A 20,942-nucleotide genomic window follows, 5' to 3' on the forward strand; every position below is an offset into this window, starting at 1 on the left:
AATGTTAAATTTATATAAATTAACCATTTTTTTGCATGGATTACTTTTTTAAATAACACCAAAATGAAATTACTAAATTGTGATATTATATACTAAAGGGGGGTCAAAGAGCATTGTTTAATTTGATTTTCTAGTAAGCTTATTAATTTGTTTCTTAAATAACATAGAGAATATATAAAAAAAAAACCATCGGGGAAAAGTTTGAAAATATTCGAACTATACATTTTAAAATATTAAAATAAAACTTTATCGGTAGCGGTTTTTGTTTTAATGATAAATGGATCACCTTATGCAGGACCTTTCTTCATATAATATTCAACAGAAAAAAAAACTACTCAAAGGAAATATCAATGAATAAGAACACATGATATTACACATTAATGCGATCAAATGCACTTAGAAATTTCCACTATCCAAGAAAGCGCAATTATGATGTTCGTTATGGCAAGGAATAAAAGAGCATTTATTAATGATAATAATGCGAAACTAAGACCAGAAATTCGCTTAGTTAGATGGCTCCCCGCGTTGTAAAAGAGAAATATTAACTTCGACGTAATTTTCTAAAATGATAAGCAAAGCAGAAAACAGATCGACATTCAGATGGTTGAACCTGATCCTAGATAAATAACAAAACCCAGACTGAGATGAGATTTAGGCTTTTGACAATTCATACATACGATTAAAGCATTGATAATACAGATATAATGAAGGATTTTCTGAGATACTTTGAAGCGTCGACGGGAGACTTAAGTGAAGACCTCTGAAAAACCGAAAACAAACTATACAGGTGCCGTCCTAAAATATCAAAACAAAAACATGCACCAAATCTCACTTTTGCTTGTCAGAATCCTCTCCTGGACTGTTTTAAGAACAGGAATTTTAAATTAAAAAATAAAATCGATTCCTGCAGCAATACATTTGGAAGATGACAAGAAACATACACAGAATAGACATTAACATTTCCACAAATGTTATAGAACATTTATACAGTCGAAACCCCGTTTGCTCGAACTCGCTTGGCTCGAATTCCTCGTTGGCTCGATACAGATGTAAAAGATCGATTGTTTATACTGAAGGTTAACATTTCCGCGTGGCTCGAATATTCTGAGGCTCGAGGTATTTTCGCCGGTCCCTGGGAGTTCGAGCCAACGGGGTTCGACTGTATTTTGTTACGACTTTCATCAATAGCAGATCGATTGCAAACATTTCAGTGTTTTATCGGGTAATTTTTTTGAGATTTAAACAAGAAATATGTTTACGAAAATAATTAGCCCCGTTGATGAAAACATTCCAGCGTTTGAAATGAACACTTTCAAATAACATTTATTTTTTATGTTTCTACTGACATTCATTGCTAATAAAGTCTTGGTAAAAGTAAGCTATATTTGAATGACATCCATTAACTGTCTCTCATCTTTAAAATGGAAACCGATTAAAACGTCTTTATGGGTGAAAGTTGGAAATTTTGAAAAACCTGAAATATTTTGCTGGGGGCCGCAGGGCCCCCGGTGGGTCCAGGGCAAAGCCCTGGCAGGGGGTCCAGGGGACCGGAGGCCCCCGGAAGCTCCTGAGATTTAAGAATTTTAAGGGAATAAAATGCCATTCCAGAGTATAAATTGACTATGAAATTGAAGCCTGACTTTAATTACTTTAATGTATGGCTAAATAATATTTTCTACACTATTAAAAAGAAAAAAATATTAATATAAGAAAATGATACCATTAATGAATTTTATGCCTAAACTGATTCGTTTGGTAGGAAATGTATCAATAGTCACACAAATGTATAAGGTAGAATTTCTTCATTTATTTATTATAATTAAGATTTGGACCAAAAAAACTTATAATATTTCAAACTGATGCTTTTGTCAACACTCTTTTAACAACCATTAATCAACCAAGTTTGATTCTTTTCCATTTATTCTGACTGTTGCTACCATTTTCATTTTTTCATTTCCTTTTAAGCACCGTCTGTTTGGCCAGTCCGTGTAATTTTGCAACCCTTTTTGCTTTTTCAGTTTTGAGAAGCTGCAGGGAAGATTCCCAAATGATTGGTTTTTACACATCATTTCATCGCCAAATGATTACGCTCCGCAGAGTGATTTCCCCATCTATCACCGTTTTTGTCAACCTCAGACAAACATTCCCACCTCCACTTTTTTACTGCCTTTTCTAAGTCCTTCGTATTATAACCCGCTAGCAAAAACTTAATTTTCAGAACTATTTTGTTTGATAAACAATCGTCTGCATCGAATGACAGTTGCTAATAATAACAATGTCGGCCATCTTTATGTGCAGTCCTTAAGTGATAAAAGACACGCTATTTCATTGGAGGGCAAAATCGAGTAAGCCAATCAAAAGTATCCTTTCACACGAATGACGTATAGGGTTTTCCTCGACCTCGTTTGTCGGAATGGCGGATCCCGATGAAAGAGGATCGCACACCGAGTCTGTTTGCCCGTAATCGAACAAAAAGATCGGCTATCTCCGTAAATGAAATAAAAACGCGCACTTGTTCAAGCGGGCACCTGCTGGATTGCAAAAATGGAGGTTGTGAAATCGGACTTATTGTTGACCTCTGCAAAATATGATCGAAATTCGGAAGAGGAGTTGGGTCATACCCCCTAACCCCCCTCTGAAAATCTCAACGGATTTGGAAAAACGACTCCTCTGGATCAGGAAAAACCGGAAAATCCGGCATATGCCGGAAAACTTTAACCCATGGAGTCTTATAATATCTGCAGTTTAACACCGCGCTTTATATTCAACGTATGATTGGTCTAAAATCTAGTTCAAAATCAATCTATATATAGCTACACAGAAAAAACATAATACACAAGTCTTCGTCTTAGAATGTACACTTGCCACAATAAAGAAAGAGTTCTACTTAAGTTATAAAATATATATCTAATTAAAGGTTGCGTTAAAGGGTTTTTCTGTGTAGCTATATATCCATACAGTTAAGTCACGAACAATTCGATTTAAATATATATCTAATTAAAGCGAATTGTTCGTGACTTAACTGTATGACTTAACTGATGGGTTCCTAATGACTTTTTGAAGTAGTAGATTAAGACAAGCATTGAACCAGATAACTTGAAAACAATGGACGCATAATGGGAAAACAAATTAAGGGAACTATTTTTTTTTCGGCAAAAGAGGTTGTTTAGTGTACCATGACGTCATAACTCACAAAATCAAAATCCCACGACTGTTCATGAACTCTCCATCTAGATTCAACCCAAACACGAACAAGAAAACTGGCGACGGTAAATCAGTAGGCAGAGATGCAGAAACCATGACACCAACCAAAAGCGAGCTCTTTATTGGCCAGAGAGATGGCAATCTTCCTGTTGAAGATAACCATGCCATCTCGATGGTTGTACTACAGGTCTGCCAATGCTAATGCAGTCTTATCATCGAGGTTTTCTGGTTCGACAGAACAGCTTGTTTTTGGCGCGATGTATATTTGTGTTTTAGACTGAAGACTACAGACATCTAACTTTGTATTTAGATGAGCTTGCTTGGTATTACTGGTACATTAGCTGAATTAGGTCTACCTGACCAGATATCGCCTCCTTCTTATATAAATAGTCACGTTATGATAAATTGATAACTAAAAGTCCAGCTGCCCTAATTTCTCGAAACATTTTAACAGGATTTAGCTATGCTCACTGTTTTTGTTTTTTTAATAATTACCTCAATATTTACTTATTTATGTTTTTTTATACTTTATATAGGATTTATCTTTATGATTATCACAATAAACCGTTTTTTTCATTTATCAAAACTCATTTTAAGCTTTTCGCATTAATATTAAGTATGCATTTTGGCTTATTGAAATAAGCTACTTAAGCCTGTTAAGCCAAAGAAGTTTCGAGAAATTGGGGCCAGCGCTACTTTCTCATATAAATTGTCACGTGATATGTTGATTATTAAAAGTTCAAACTTTACTAGATAATCTATATCGTCTAAATCCTCCATGACCTGCAGGTATGTTGATGAAGAAACGTTCGTCATCATTTTCATTCGCAGAATACCTTTTATATTAACAAGTTGTATGAAGTTAGCAAAACATACGACATTCGATACTCAACACTTAAAAAAGGAATGCCGTGCTAGCATTTTGAAATTTCAATGTCGTGCCATAACAACATTCATCTTTTGAATGTCCAATGTCCTATGTTTAGCTAACTACATACAGCTGTAGAAACCCTCGTCATCATTTAACAAGGTGAAATATTTCATAATAAAACAGGTAAAAAAATTCATTCAGTTTGTCGACTCGGTGATTATTGATTGTTTTGCATTAAATTGTATGATTCCCTGTTCCCTTCTTATTTTAAACGTACTGTGTACAGAACGCTGAAAAATAATTATGGCCAATACGTGTACGAGTTAGTAAATATTTAAGTTACGGGGTTAGTAGTTGACCAGATATGGTATATACGGTTCAGACGAAACCATATCGGTAAATGCGAACACCCGCAACGTATATATCACGTCGACAACCAGTTTACATCCATCAAGACACCAACACTTTCGGAATTCGAAAAATAGACGCCATTTTGATACGACATATATAAAAGATGGAAAAATGTAAGGATCGCCAGTTGGCCAGTCTTGGACGAATGACATTGCGTCATTCATATTAGAGGCGTGACATACTATAAAAGAAATATAAAATTACCTGGAGCGTTTGTTGCCATGCGTTTCCCTTTCCCGCCATTTTCAGGTTTTCTCGCGACAATAATACAAAGATGAAATTGGTACGTTTTGACTGACTGTCCGGTACGCTATTTGGCCTGACGGGGTTGTGCCAGGCCATGTATGACGCTCTTTTACTGGCGTACGTGGTCATGGCGGGGATCTCCTGGAACACCCATCTTTCTGGATTGGAATCTGCAAGAGACAGAGTGTTTTGCTTATGACCACGAGAATCGAATATTAAAGTGACACTCTTATTGAAAATCAGTACATACACATGTATAAAAACATAAATATTGAGCGATAAATGCTAAATAGTGCATTTATGGAAAATATTAATTACTGATAACAAGATTGTAACCGTGTAGTTTATAGCTGAAACGCAAAAATAATAAATGATTGGTGAGTGCTTAAAGATTTGCTGTGATCTACTATCGTCTCATAAGGTAGAAATACCGTGTTTTCGGTACCTGTCTTTCAAATTTAACTCAGTATCCTTCATAAGAACCATTGTTTTCGACATGTATTAATCCTTTTTGGTATATTTAAACATTTTGAATTACTTGTGGCAAATCTTATTTGGGAGTAAGAGTACATATTTAAATTACAGTATAAAAGACCGTTGAAATCCTCCAAGTTTAACGCAGTTTATTATACCAAAGCTTCTAAATAAAATCGAACGGTGAAGCCGTTTTATTAACAAAACTGATTAAGAAAATAATTTAATAAACAGTATGTGTTTTGATCCTCTTTTTATCTATAGACTGTGGGTTCAAATCTTTTTCATCATTAAGAAGAATCGTTAATTGTCAACACTAATAGGTTCAAATAGGTAACTTTACAATCGAACCCCGTTAGCTCGAACTCGCTTGGCTCGAATTCCTCGTTGGCTCGAGTTAGATGTAAAAGATCGATTCTTTAAACTAAAGGTAAACAATTCCGCTTGGCTCGAATATTCTGAGGCTCGATGTATTTTCGCCGGCCCCTGGGAGTTCGAGCCAACGGGGTTCGACTGTATTTACAAATCGTACTTTTTATCTGACAGAAGGCAGAATTTTGTTAACTTATGTGCATTATTAAATTGCGACCTTTTGATTATTCAAACATTATATAAAACTAAAGGAATTCATTTTCCTTTTCTCAATGAGTTCATTATGAAATTTAAATTAACTAAGAATATCCTGTTTAAAGTAATATTTATCAAGTAAATTTGCAATGTTTTAAGAAGAAATAGTTGAACATCATGATTTTCTTGTTCATTATTTGTCATGTTTATGATTTGTATATGTTTGATGTTTTTGTAGATAAAAGGATCACCTCTTAGTGATTCCAAAATAGAAAAAAAGAAGACTCGTTAAATATTCAAAAGAAACAAGAAAAGTAATTTAGTTTGATGGAGGCTGAAAGCTCTGAAAACGACCAACATTGGCGTTTGTAGCTAACGATTGCGATTTGGGTTTCCGCTTGCAGTGTATACTCTGCGAAGCAACGGGGATACAAAGACTAATTTATCAATGTTAATCCGGCAGCTGAAGATTAGCGTCCGTGCTTCGTGCACTGAACGTCTTATCATCCAATTACCCGTGCACAGGTAGACAGATAGAATGGGCGATTTGTTCTGACAAGATACATGGTTACAGTGCTAACAGTGTCAGACTTAATTTAATCAAATCAAGCTTACTGTGCATACTGGTACAAGCCATCAACCATCCACAGAAATGAATTATTGTTCTATGTAATTATGTGTTCCGTTTTAATTGCATTAAAGTTGTTCTCCATCTGCGGAGTCAGCAGGAATATACAAGGTACGGCAGACTAATTATTGAAGTTATTACATACACTTTGTATTATCGGTGGTCGTTTCAATTCTATTGCACATACTGAAAAACGGAACTCTATGATTACTTCAGCGTGTGTATACATACGCGTTTAAATAACGTCATAAATGCTACGTCGGAAGGCAACTTTCTGCTTCGATTTAAAGTTGCACTCTCACAGATTGAAGGTTTTGACAACTTTTTTATTTTTTGTCTTAGAACGAGCAAATTTGCGAAAATCCATGGAAACAAGTTATATAAGACTGCTGACAAAAAAATAGATCGCAGATTTTAGTTCTTAGATTTAGTATATTTAAGTTCGAAAATTGATGTTTTATGCATTTTTCTTCAACCGTTAGTAACGGTTTGGTTTGAAGATGCTTACCCAAAAATTTCCAAGACAAAAAATAAGAAAGTTGTAAAAATGGTATATCTGTGAGAGTGCAGCTTTAAGACTTAAAAAGATAAACATGACTATTTTTTCCCTATTTTGAATTAAACAAAGTGCAGTCTACGCCGCTAACGATGCCCCGCCTTCGGTCTTTTGCCAAAGTGTGATTGAGAGTTTAATTTCTTACACTTCGACAAACAAAACAAAACCGTCGCCTGTTGAGGCACTGTCAAAAAAAAGTTTTGGAAACTGGTTTGTCGAAGTGTTTGTGGGGAACTTATTATTATTTTATTCCAGGAATGACTATATCAATAGCTTAGACGCAATTGTACTTTGAGTCGATTTTAACCTTCACTAGTGTCTTGTGTTTGTCTTGTGTGTTCTTGTTTGTTATTAACTAAAGAACTTCAGCGAACACGTACTCTACTACCTTTTTGGACGTATTCGCTGAAGGCGGCGCCGTATCCAAACCCAACCCTTCGTGACATTATTATATCACGCTGTTATTTCACTTGTAAACATTGTACAGACGAAATAACTATATTATCAAGAAAATGAAGTGAAATGTAGTTCACTAAGACATTTTTAAAACCAAAACCGATTCTAAACATTCACTATTTATGTCATAGTTAAGTGCAAATTTAATCACGTGATAACAAAATTTGCGGAAAATACCTAAGTGACCTACATTCGACCTGGCAATTCTAACTTCTATTTCGCTGTTATTTTTTTATTTTGAATGATTAGAAATTAATAAAAAAAATAATAAAAAAATTGAAGTATGTTTATTGTTTTAAATTGATACAAAATAGTTGTTACCTAACTACATTGAGTTTCAACTAAATAAACAATTCGATTTCGATGCTAAAATTAGAATCAATCGTCGTAAGATTGAATTATGCTAGATTCGAAGAAAATGTTGAAAAATTGGTAATTTACCTAAAATAAAATGCTGATGAAGTTTCTGTTATTATTTGTTTTAGTAGTAAAACAACCACTTATTTATATTTATGTTTTGGATGTATTATAATTCCTTACTTTGTATGCGTTATTTTGTAATTCCTTACTTTGCATGCGTTATTTTATTAGATAATCGTATTCAGTCGACACTGTTTGACTTTGTGGTTATGCCATATAAGAATATATAAAATACATTAAAGTAATGAAAGCCAGAACTAGTTTGTGTTGTATTTATCTTTGAGTTAAACAGGGTCGTTATTTTTTTTGGCAACAGAGAATATGTAATGTGATCATTCCCATGGCAGTATAACATTGTGTTCTAAGAAAACCAAGTTTTTATTCAAATACTGTATAAAGAAACGCCAAGGGTTTTGGTAATACACTTTTCTTCTTGTTCTTCATCAAAATGTTATCTTAATTGGCTGAACTATGACTAACCGGATCTCGCTTCATTTGGTAAAAACAGTTCGAAATGCAAAGCTCTCAAAAATTTGCTCTCTGGAAAACCTGTTTTCATATGGGAAATTTTTCATCGTAAATTCAACCCCATTTTGAATAGCAAACATGAAACTGTCAGCAAATTTAGAAAAAAAATATTTAAAAATACGTGTAAAAATACTAAGTTTGCGTGAAAATGTCTGCTATTCAACATCAAGTGAAAATAAGCAATTTTCTAGACTTGTTTCCTTGCGTGTAAAACCCCTACTAAAACCCATCCCTTGCTTATTAATTTGAAATTAGAAAGATATATATGCATAAAAAATGTACGTCATCCTAAAATCCTAAAATTCACAAATCCTATCAACTTCATATTTAGGGTATTGAATAAAAAGGAAAACACACAGAACTATCATTATAAGATTAAAAAATAATATATGTCATACAAAAAAGCATTTTGCATCTTGGTTTATTTTTTCCCGATTGACACTATTTTTTCCTTCCGGGCTTACACTTTTTGCCGAAGTATGGATTTACAGCTATGCCAACCTACCTACCCTATTTTTTGACATTTTTGTGTTCAATGAACATTTTGTTTGACCTTACTGGGTGTGAAGGGTGCACTTTTATTTGTCTTAGAGAAAATTAAACACTTTATTATAGTAGGCATATAAAAAAGCGACTTACAAAATCGTGTACCAAATTAGCATTTCAGTTCTTAATTTGATAGAAATTGCAATTTAACTTATTTGCTTCCAGATGAGGGGTGGTATTCATAATTGATCTTAATTGAAATTAAGAATGATGTAGCTAATCGGATTATTTGTTATTAATAACTCACCAATGTAGTGTATGAAGTCAATGGATTATAAAATTAAATTGCATTTTGAATACCACCCAAGAACACAAAACAAAAACAAAACGCATCTGTTAATTAAAAACCCTTCCCCGGTTAATATCCTCGTTAGTAAGGTACGGGTTGTTTCACAGTATATGTAACCATTTTAAATGTTAATATTCTACTTTGATGTTAAAAGCGCCAGGAAAAAAACTTACTACTAATTTGTATACATATTCAAGTTTAATTGGGTATGCAAAATGCATTTTTAACGCAAACACCTGAAAAAATTACTACTTTTTAAAACAAGTGGTGTGCAAACTGAAAACATGTTTTTTTAAAGAACATGTTGCACGTGACGTCAATTTTGATCAATAACGACGTAGTCACGTCACAACGTTCCATCAAAGCAACTGTGCACCAGATGATCAATTTTCAAAAAAAAGAGAAAATTGTCGAAAACTGACATCAACTTAGTATTAATGTGTACAATGCATTGAAACTTACTAACTAAAGTACCACATAGTTGACAATTTATTTCAGTTATGCAGTTATTATTTTTTTTCATTAAAAAAGATTACTGGGTATGTCTACCTGGTAGAATTCATTCCTAATGCGTGATTGACTAGGCGATGTTATCACGTGATATTACCAAGTTAGGTATAAAGCTTAAATAAACCATTCGTTTGGGGTAAGCCTCTGTAGCACAGTGGATACAACCCTTGACTGCAATTTTGGCGACACGGGTTCAAACCCGGTTTCCGACACAATTTTTTTTTATATTTTGGTACTTTTATACAATTATGATATCAAAGCTTAACACATTCTATTAAATAATTGTCCTGGGATTTTTTACAGAAAAAAACTATTTTTGGTGTCAATCTGGTGTACAGTCCCTTTAAATTACTATTGACGGTCTGTTTTTATTTGAACCACATCTTTTCTGAAGCTGACTTTGCTTGGGGGAAATATATTCAACAAATGTTCCATATTACGTTTTTTTTGCTCAATAACGACGTCAAAACGTCAAAATGTTTCTTCAAATTACTTATGACAGACTGTTCTATTTGAACTATATCTTTTCTTAGGCTGACTTACCTTGGGGGAAATACTTTCTAAAATCACAAGCTGTCTGGCAACCCCGTTTCTGAAAAGGTACAATTAAAAAACGTAAGACTTCGTGGATAATAAATCTTAATTACACGGGTCTAATACACTATCTGCGCAAAAAACATCAATGCAAACAAACAAGGCTCTTAAATCGACGACGCCAAATTTTCTTTCTGTTTACTTGTACAGCAAATACCAGTTGCCAACTGCTGGCGTAGAGAAGACGGATTTATTATGTAATGAAACTGACAAAGTGCAAGTCTTGTATCAACGCAGTAATTACGTGAAAGCATGTATTGTCTTCCGAACACGTGTCAATACCTCCTACCAGGAAGTACAACAGAGCGAAAAAATTGGAAGTCATCCGTATATGTGTATTGAAACTAGGTCAACCTTACATAAGTTGCTACAACTTACAACAGTCAGTGTGTGTATACCACGTGATAAATTCGTTATAAATGCTACGTAGGAAGGCAAATTTTTGCTTCGAATGAAGCCTTTAAACAAAATTAAACTCACTTTTTCTTCATCATTCTAAATGAAACATAGCGCAGTTATCTTTGTTTTAAGTCTTCATTCTAAGCGAAATGTAGCCTTCAGACTTTGCATATATGACGTAATTTATCACGTGGTATATACACAATGACAGTGGTGGTGTTCAATGTATTCATACACCATTGCCTTCATTCACACTTTTTGTCAATTATTAATAACACGTAATCGTGTGTATTGTGTGTACATAGATGTGTGGTTGTTATTGCGCATGCGTCGAAAACAATGGCCGTGTACTTTGAAGCAGGTAAATAATGTAAGTAAATGAAATGTCATTTATTATGATCTGATTGAAAGTGCGAATAAAACTTTGACTAAGACCCGTGCCCTGTACCTCTAAACATGAAGTTTTCAATGTTCGAATACTGGGCTTGTCCCTGTAGTTTCAAGTCATTGCATTGGATTAGATTTGGTTGGCGAGCCTTGTGTCATTAAATAAGATTCCATTAAATATCTGGCCCCAATATCACGAAAGTGCTCAAGTTAAATCTCAATCTGAACTCATTTAACTAAGTAAAAGTAAAGTATCATTAAAAATCGTCCAGTTTTCATACTTTTTGAAGACGTATTTCTCATACAGTTATTGAAAGATGTTGTCAATATTTCAAAGAAAATAAATTCTAGAGCAAAATATATACATGAGTAATTGTTAAAAGGCAGTGAATTGTACTCAAGTATATTTCTGGCTGTAGTTTCCCCTTGGAATCCAAAACCAAAGGTTTTAATCAACATATTCAATGATAGAATGCGGTTTTAAAATGTGTTTAATCATATATTTTTTCAATATTTTTTATGTTATATAGTAAAATGAGTTGAGATTGAGTTTGAGATTTGACTTAAGTATTTTCGTGATATTGGGGGCTGGGCCTTATTCAATAAGCAACTTAGATTGAACTTAAGTTTAAGATTAGAATCTAAGTGTTTTGATTGGCCTGTATATTTAGCTGACCAATAGGCTGAATGAAATCACTGAGGACTAGGATAAGATCAATATTGAATACTGTCCCAGGCTGATTAACTTTCGCCTTGGTTCCCAACATGCATTTAATGCCGAATTTGTGTTTTAACATCTTTTCAAACAGACGATAAGCTTAAATGATGAAATTCCGTTAAACATTACAAGCTGAATTCCTGAACCACAAAATGTTCTTATCCATGTTTTCTAAGGAAGAAAGTTATTTCTTCTTATGTTCAGTATTTCTTTTTTAACATCAAGTTAATAGTTCAGCTTTGTTGCCCGCCAAGTAATGGTTCAGCCATGTTGCATAACTGTTTAATTTTGGTAAATGAATACTACTAAATCTCTATCCAGCTTGGTGGTTGTCATTTTTAAGGCTTCTGCTCTGTTTAAAATCTACAATTTTTTTCTGATTAAGATCCTAGCTAGCTGCTTGTTGATTTACCAAAGTAGATTTGGAAATATACAAACACTTATATCCAATTTTACAAACTAATTTTGAACACTTACGAGCTATTTCGTACGAAATGGATTTTATATAGAGGTTCTTCATAACCTATCAAGCTAATATATATAATCCCAATAATTAGGTCAAATCTGTTACAATACGACGCGAATATAACATTTAGTTGTACTGCCAATACTTACGACTAGTACATAGTAGTATTTTACCTAGACCATTTGTTTACTAGGAAATGAATACAGACGCACTACCAGCGTGTAGCAATCAAAGAAAGCGAACGATATATGATGTAACCCCCATCGTACAAAAACACACAACAATTAGCAGGCGGGGAGATTGGGGGAGCAATTTGTCAGGAATACAAACATTCCAGCATAGTGATGTAACGGAGCACGTACAACCACCGACTAGAATGGCTCCAGGGTGGAGCACTGTCAGTTTCATATTGATGGGAATTTGAGGAAAAAAACAACCTATTGCGATATTTTGCAATGTGTTCATAGAATGCTCAAACGGTTTAGAAAATAAGAACCATTTTGAAAATAGGCTCTTTTTATGTAGTAACACCTACTTTGGATGACTGACCTATGTTACTTGTCTCGGACAACGGCAGCCAGTTGTAGAAATGTAAAATTGGAGGGTGTATGTATGTGGGCTTATTTATACGTGCACTCGGGCAAGGCCCATTCGGCGAGTGCTCCGATAATTAAGATTGTTAGTTATTTTATGTTTTTTGAGCATAGTGCACAGACAGAATACATCCCTGGTTAGAGCTACCCTGGTTATTTACGTGCGCCCGTGCATATCACTGTCACATGGGACCCACATTTAGCGTCCCTCCCGACGACAATTAGTAGTTGTTTCAGTGGAGCGGCGGGGAATCGAACCCTGCGAGCCCTGGATTGACAGTCAAGTGTGTAACCACTCGACCACGGATCCATCACAAAAATTGGAGGGTTTGTGTGTCAGTTTATTTATACACTCACTCGGGCAAGGCGAGTGCTCCGATCAAAGTGTTAGTTATTTAAGGATTTTGGAGCATAGTGCACAGACATAGTGTTACCCTGGTTAGAGCTACCCTGATTATCTAGGTTATAGTATTTTACTGATTTAAAATGACTTGTATCTACTGCAAGTGACATATATAACGTCGTATTTTAACACTTGTCTATGTCATTTAACAAATGATATTCATTCAAATAGTATATGGATTATTAAACTAGAACACGCAGAACTGATTTTGAACATGACCGGTATATACTATAATGAACGGGTGTAATGGTGTATTTCTAAAACTATTCAACCCATCCATCATCAATGCTTTGAACAAATGAAATTCATTCTAGTAACTTCATGAACTATGATTTCACTATCTAACAACCAGGTTGTCCGGTTGGCGCAGTGGTTAGCGCACTAGCTTCTCATCAAGGCGACCCGGTTCGATTCCCGGCCTGGGTGCCCAGCATGTGAGTTTGGTTTGTGGTCATCATTCCGGGCAAGTGGGTTTTCTCCGGGCACTCCGGTTTCCCCCCACAACACAAGACCACACTCTCGCGCAACATCGTGCCAATGAGAGTGACGTAATATAAGTTATCATAACATTCTTCATAATCGTTGTAAAATATATACTGTTTAAACTTAACAATCAGGGAACTGTGCCCAAGCTAGACCGCTAAACCACTGACAGACGGAATCAGCTTGCAGACCAATGCAGGTAGTACTGCACATAATTGAAATTTATGATCTTTACATCTGTCGGCAGGAATTTTTATAGCATTTGTACTATTTATGAGATGCCTTGGCTTTACCTTCAACATCGTGTATTGTGCGGGATGTTTGAGTGGAATTAAATTGGTACTCAAATAAATCGATCTGGCATGCATCTGTATTATTGCATGTATTTTTTCATAGATTTATAGGAGGTCAATGTTTATAAGTAATTGTAATTTTAATAGGTTTACCAATGAATCGAAGTTGTTTGTCGAATGATTACTTGCGATTTGATATTGTTGATACAATGAAATATACTTGGACAAGCCCAGTAGTCAATAATATAAAAATATGAACCCTGTTTAGAGGTACAAAGCAAGTACAAGATCTTTGAATGGTGTAGCTAATCGGATAGAGAATTGAGTCAATAATGTATGACCATGAGATTGACCCAAGTTTGATATTGAATACCACACATGTATTTGGGGACATTAAGGCATATTGCTAAACCATTTTAAACCGATATAGGAGCTATATAGTGTTGTTGTTGTAGTTGTAGTTGTTGTTGATGATGATTTAATTTTCTTGATTCGCCCCTGATTATAATACGTTTTCTCATTAATCCAATGAAAACAGTTTCTGTCGTAAATTTTGATTTTCGTGCTTTATGGGACAAATATCAAAATATATATTATAGAAAGAAAACACTTGTTACTTACACAGAGGGCCTTTTTTCCACACGTATCTTTCCACACCTCATACTGGCTGAAGATCTGTTCACACACGTTCCAGCACTGAAAAATAAGAGATGAGGTTAATAATGAGAATGTCTTTAATCTAGAACTAATATTGGGACAATATCGAGGTAGGCAAAGTGAGTTTCGAGTTAGAAAGAGCGAAATAAGAGTTAGAAAATGAGATTTTGGAGTTAGAAAAGATGTAACGAAGGTAATCAGCCCAGCAGTCGAATGAATTTAACCATGTTTAAAGGCACTTGGCAAGGGAAAATGAACGAGAAACACAAACATACAAACACCACCAACATACCACACACGAATCGAAATTTCAAAATTACTCGTATTTCAAATCAATACAAACACATGTTTAACAGATATAATATTTTAGTGGTAAACTTTAACTACTAACTTAATAATGCACTTTTGGAAAATATTAATTAACAAGATTGTAGCCGTGTATTTTATATCTGAAAACACACAAATATTAAATGACTGGTTGGTTCTAAATATTTAATGTGGTTTACTATCATCTCATAAGGAAGAAATACCGTGATTTTGGCACCTTTCTTTTAAATTAAACACTTTATCCTTCATAAGAACCATTGTTTTCGATATTACTCATCATTTTCGGTAATTTTAAACGAGTATATTAATAGTGGCACTGTTTATTTTGGAGTAAGGGTGCATCTTTAATGAAATATAAGCCTCACATATTTATATTACTTTAAAAGTAACCGCCTCATGTAAAGTATTACAAAATGAGTTTCATAATTATATTATTCCAATCCAATATCTGTTACATAATGAATTAATAGTTACAAAATGTATACAATCTGGTATTCAATTTATTTCTCATCTCCTCTTGTTTAAGGAATTAAGAATCACTTTCACGAAGCTTTTCTCAAATACTTTATAAGCAATTCGGTAACATCAAGTAATTGAATAACAGATGCAGGTGTGAGCTTAGTTTTCCAATAAGGGCGATATTGGGCCTAAATAAAATGGTTTGGTTAGGGTTACATCCTTTTCAAAAATAGGTAGGGTAGGTAGGCTTTTTTATTATTTTTTTATTGGGCTTTATATTATAAGAATGTCATTTTCATCATTGGAGAATGGTGTTAAAGTAATATTCTGAATAAACAGTCAAGGTTTTAAACAACATATTTTTTTTTCAAACTGATTTTAAAAACGGTAGGGTCGGCATCTATTTTGTAGGTAGGGTCGGGTAACCCGAACCAAATGTATTTTTTAGGCATTGTGAGGAAAAGAATGAAAAAAACACCCTCGTGATTGTGCATTTTCGGTGTGAAAAGGTTTTTTCTAATTATGTTACAAGAATGACGAAGCAGAAAAGTTATAGCGATGAGTATTCTAAACATAGAATAATCACTTAAGTTGGATCACGAAACTTTTCCCGTAGGAGGGCAAAGAATATATACAGCTTTCGAGTTATTCAGTGGTTTTTTTTTGATAGTCATTCAGTGTTGTAAACCAAGTGTCTTCAGAGTTCTAGACGATATGTTCGTGTGACTTTTTTCTGTTGATTCCAAACCATCAAAAATAACCCTATAAGAACACCAACAAAATAAAATTTGCTGCTACTGCTACTACTACCACCACCACCACCACCACCACCACCACCACCACTGCCTCTGCTGCTGCTTCTGCTATTGTTAACGCTGCTGCTGCTGCTACAGCTACAATTGCTAACCTACCACCACCACCACAACCACCACCACCACAACCACCACCACCACTCTACTACTACTACTACTACTACTGCTACTGCTACTGCTACTGCTGCTGCTGCTGCTGCTGCTACTGCTACTGCTGCTGCTGCTGCTGCTGCTACTGCTACTACTACTACTACTACCGCTACTACTACTACTACTACTACTACTACTACTACTACTACTACTACTACTACTACTACTACTACTACTACTACCGCTACTACTACTACTACTACCACTACTACTACTACTACTACTACTACTACTACTACTACTACTACTACTACTACTACTACTACTACTACCGCTACTACTACTACTACTACCACTACTACTACTACTACTACTACTACTACTACTACTACTACTACTACTACTACTACTACTACTACTACTACTACTACACCAACAACAACTACCACTACCACTACTACTACTACTACTACTACTACTACTACTACTACCGCTACTACTACCGCTACTACTACTACTACTACTACTACTACTGCTACTGCTACCGCTACCGCTACCGCTACCGCTACCGCTACCGCTACCGCTACCGCCACCGCCACCGCCACCGCCACCGCCACCACCACCACTACTACTACTACTACTACTACTACTACTACTACTACTACTACTACTATTACTACTACTACCGCTACTACTACTACACCAACAACAACTACTACTACTACTACTACTACTACTACTACTACTACTACTATTACTACTACTACCGCTACTACTACTACACCAACAACAACTACTACTACTACTACTACTACTACTACTACTACTACTACTACTACTACTACTACTACTACTACTACTACTACTACTACTACTACTACTACTACTACTACTACTACTACCGCTACTACTACTACTACTACTACTACTACTACTACTACTACTACTACTACTACTACAACAACTACTACTACTACTACTACTACTACTACTACTACTACTACTTTTACTACTACTACCGCTACTACAACTACACCAACAACAACTACTACTTATTCTAACATAAGAATAAGGTTTGCCACAATCATAGCACGTACAAAGAATCAAAATCACTAAAAAATGCGAGTGTGGTCCCACAAAGGAACTAATCATGACATTTTATGCTCTGATACATACTTTTTCTCACATCGTTCAGTGCATGGTACCATGTGCCCCACAAAAAGATCGGAACGAGGTAAATAACATGCAAACAGAAAAAGTCATTATAACAACATCAACATTCTCTTTTAATACCCCGGAAAAATTACATAACACGGCGAAACTGATTGAAAAAGATAATAAACTTTACACCCCTCGCTATTATAATCCCGTTGGTTTAACAATCTGTGTGTTTCGGTGGCACATCAAAGTGGGAGCTTGATCCGGGGAGAAACGGAGACGGGCATGCACGTGTTCCCGTGCCAACCTTTATATTGGCCAGTATCTTTTTTCTAGTTTTTCTGGCAGATCGCTAGAGTGTAATATTGGAAATCATACGGCGTGAAACAGTTTTGCCGATTGAATGCCAGGATGACTAAGGACATTTTTCAATCCTCAAGAGAAATGATGCGTTTTTTACTCTCTTCATTTTACGTTATGACGTAAAACAAAATTTCTTGGCGTTCTTTGAGAGCCTCATAGTAAAACAGGTTATTACGCCTAGAAACAAAACCTTGATGTTAATAGGAATTATATTTGTTTTGTTTTAGTGGTTCATGATACATCATGGCCAGAAAATATTGCAGAACAATTATCGCAATTTATTCAGTTATGGGCGAATACTGAAATTATAGTAAACGGTAAAATTGAAATTGGTATAATCATTTTAATCCTATGATTTACTGGTCAATTGTAACCACCCCCCACCCCCGGGGTTTACCGGGGAAAGCGGGGGAAATTGATCCTGTTTTTACCTTACAGGTGGCTACGCAGTGCCGATTGAATGCGGTGATTTTGTTTTCGCGCCGAAAATAGCGGGGAATGGGCCTAAACTAGCATGTCCCCGGGATGCGGGGGGATTTGGCGGGGATTTTACCAGCAGTTTTTTTCCGAACAGGGAAGGGGGGGTGGGGGGGGGGGGTACAATTGATTGGTGCATAAAACCGGTTTACGAAAGTTAAGCAACCTGCTATTAGCAACAGACTCGGTGCGATTCAGGACACGTTGAAATTGGTATTGAAATTGTATGATGATATTCTCTGTTGATACAAATACTATGTTAAAGATTGGTTTCTCAAAGCTGCCTTTTTGTCTTTTCTTGTCATGTCGAAAAATTGCTCATTGAGCTAATGTTTCTTGTTTACATATACGCGACTTTCAATTATTTTTGTGTCATCTTGTATCTTGTAACTTTTTATGTTAAGATGAAAACATTGAATTATCGTTACAGAAAACATGACAAAATAATAATTAAATTGATATCGATTTTTTTTTCTATTTTAGAGTTTAAAATAAAAAAGGCTAAGGTATTGGATGCTTCCATGTCTGTCCGTTACAAGCTTAGGCCAAAAAATGGTTTGGTTTGAGTTGCATCCTTTTCAAAAACAGGTTGGTAGGTAGGCCATTTTAATATTAGGCTTTTATTATGTTAGATCGTTATTGTCATCATGGGGGAATGGCATTAAAGTAATCTTCTGTATAAAGCTTTAAAGCTGCACTCTCACAGATTGGACGTTTTGACAACTTTTTTGTTATTTTTTGTCTTGGAACGAGCCACTTTAGGCGAAAATCCATGAAAACCAGGTATATAAGACTGCTGACAAAAAATTAAATCGCAGATTTATATATTTTAGTTCAAATTTTAATGTTTTATGCATTTTTCTTAAACCGTTAGTAACGGTTTAGGCCATAAAACGTTAATTTTCGAACGGAAATATGCAAATCTGCGATCTGATCTTTTGTCAGCAATCTTTTATCATTGGTTTTCAAATATTTACGCAAAAATTTGTATTTTCCAAGACAAAAAATAAAAAAAAGTTGTAAAAATGGTATATCTATGAAAGGGCAGCTTTAGAGGGGTTTAAACTATATTTTAAAACGCACACTAAAAAAATACGTAAACAATCTTTATTTTTCTTTTACAAACGGACTATAAACAGGAGGCGGTGCTTAGGTCAGTGGATGGATATTTAACGTTTTTTTTTAAATGGAAAATCCTTCATGGATGATCGTTAGGGATTAGCGAAATCCCTTAATGAACATTTAATACTGAAGACAAGGTTGGAGGTTATTTCGTAGGTAGGGTCGGGCAACCCGAACCAAACGTATTTTTTTTAGGCCAAAGCAGTTAAATATCTTTATGACTGCTATCAGTCACTTTAATGCATTTTCTATGATAACCTGCTTTTAATTTCGTAACACTTGAGTTATTCTAATTCTTACATTTGTGTTTCTATACTTTGGCAAGATAATTAAGTTATTTAGATAGCTGATGGTTTATTAATCATTTTAATGAATTTATAGCAATAGTTTTTCTATAGTGATCGTCATCTTCTATATCGTTAAAATAACATAAACGACATTTCGCGGTGTTCTTTTAAGTAGTACAGTAATTATTATACTTAAGTCTATAGAATGTTTTGCCATATCTAAGAGTCTTAAATGACGGAATGTGACAACGACTTTGATGAATGTGATAATATTTTTTTTTCATAAAGTTAACTATACAAAACATGCAAGGACGAAGACTGCATAACAAAAGTTCGCTTGTGTCTGGAGAATATTTAAACAGTAAACGTTAGATGGCATGAAGTAAAATCCTAATGATCAAGAATGGGCGGAGTGAGTGTAGCGAAAGAGCCCTCCTAAAGCATTAAGTTATTACTTCAGGTCATCTAACTGACAAAGAATACAACCCCATTGGCTGACACATGGTCAACGCGGACCTTTAACACCCGCGAAGGTTAAAATTCTTAATGTTTACGCATAGTACTTAATGGTTGTTTGTACAGGTTGTATTCTAAGACGCAAAAAAACAATCGAAGAAAACCATTCTAGTTTCAATAAGGTTGTTTAGTAAGCAATCTGTTTTGAGGATCGGCATTGTATGCCTTCAAGACTGTAATTCGAACTGAAAGAAAATTTGGGCAGACGGATGAAAGTGTTGAACAAAATTGCCTTGAACAGATCGTAAACAAAATTTTGGATGACTTGCTCATAAAATATTCAAAACCATAAGTGCCCGCCAACTCCCTGGGGATTAAAGCTCACCCACTCTAGGAGCGTCCTAGGATGGTGTTTGCAAAGTTTTGGGGAAATATGTGTCAAAAGTCAGTGAATTACAGTTTGTGGTAATGCATGCTTGTTTTAGAACCTCTATTTTCACGCAACACTTCCTCGTTTACTAAATTGAATTTATATCGAAACGCATAAGATTTAGCAAAGGCGCATGACTATCAGTTGTTGTAAGGCGTAAAAAAGATTGTGTTTTCCTCTAACCCCGACCGACCCTATATTTTCCCCTACCCTAAACATTTTTTGCCTTAGATTGGACTTTTTTTGTATTTGTTTTTCTTAA

At 35.0% G+C, this 20,942-nt stretch overlaps 1 protein-coding gene across 3 annotated transcripts in view; it reads right to left on the minus strand.

Moving 5' to 3' along the window:
- The window catches only part of LOC128207335 (uncharacterized), a 94,223-nt gene that overhangs the window by 57,782 nt on the left and 15,499 nt on the right, over positions 1-20,942 (minus strand). For all 3 annotated transcript variants that reach the window (XM_052910186.1, XM_052910187.1, XM_052910188.1), the window contains exons 4-6: positions 14,664-14,738; positions 10,250-10,298; positions 4,691-4,902 (exon numbers count right to left, since the gene is read on the minus strand). In XM_052910186.1, the coding sequence (XP_052766146.1) occupies positions 4,691-4,902; positions 10,250-10,298; positions 14,664-14,738 (336 nt within the window). The remainder of the gene's footprint in view (positions 1-4,690; positions 4,903-10,249; positions 10,299-14,663; positions 14,739-20,942) is intronic.

The sequence above is a fragment of the Mya arenaria genome, chromosome 11 (assembly GCF_026914265.1).
Source record: "Mya arenaria isolate MELC-2E11 chromosome 11, ASM2691426v1".
Taxonomy (NCBI): domain Eukaryota; kingdom Metazoa; phylum Mollusca; class Bivalvia; order Myida; family Myidae; genus Mya; species Mya arenaria.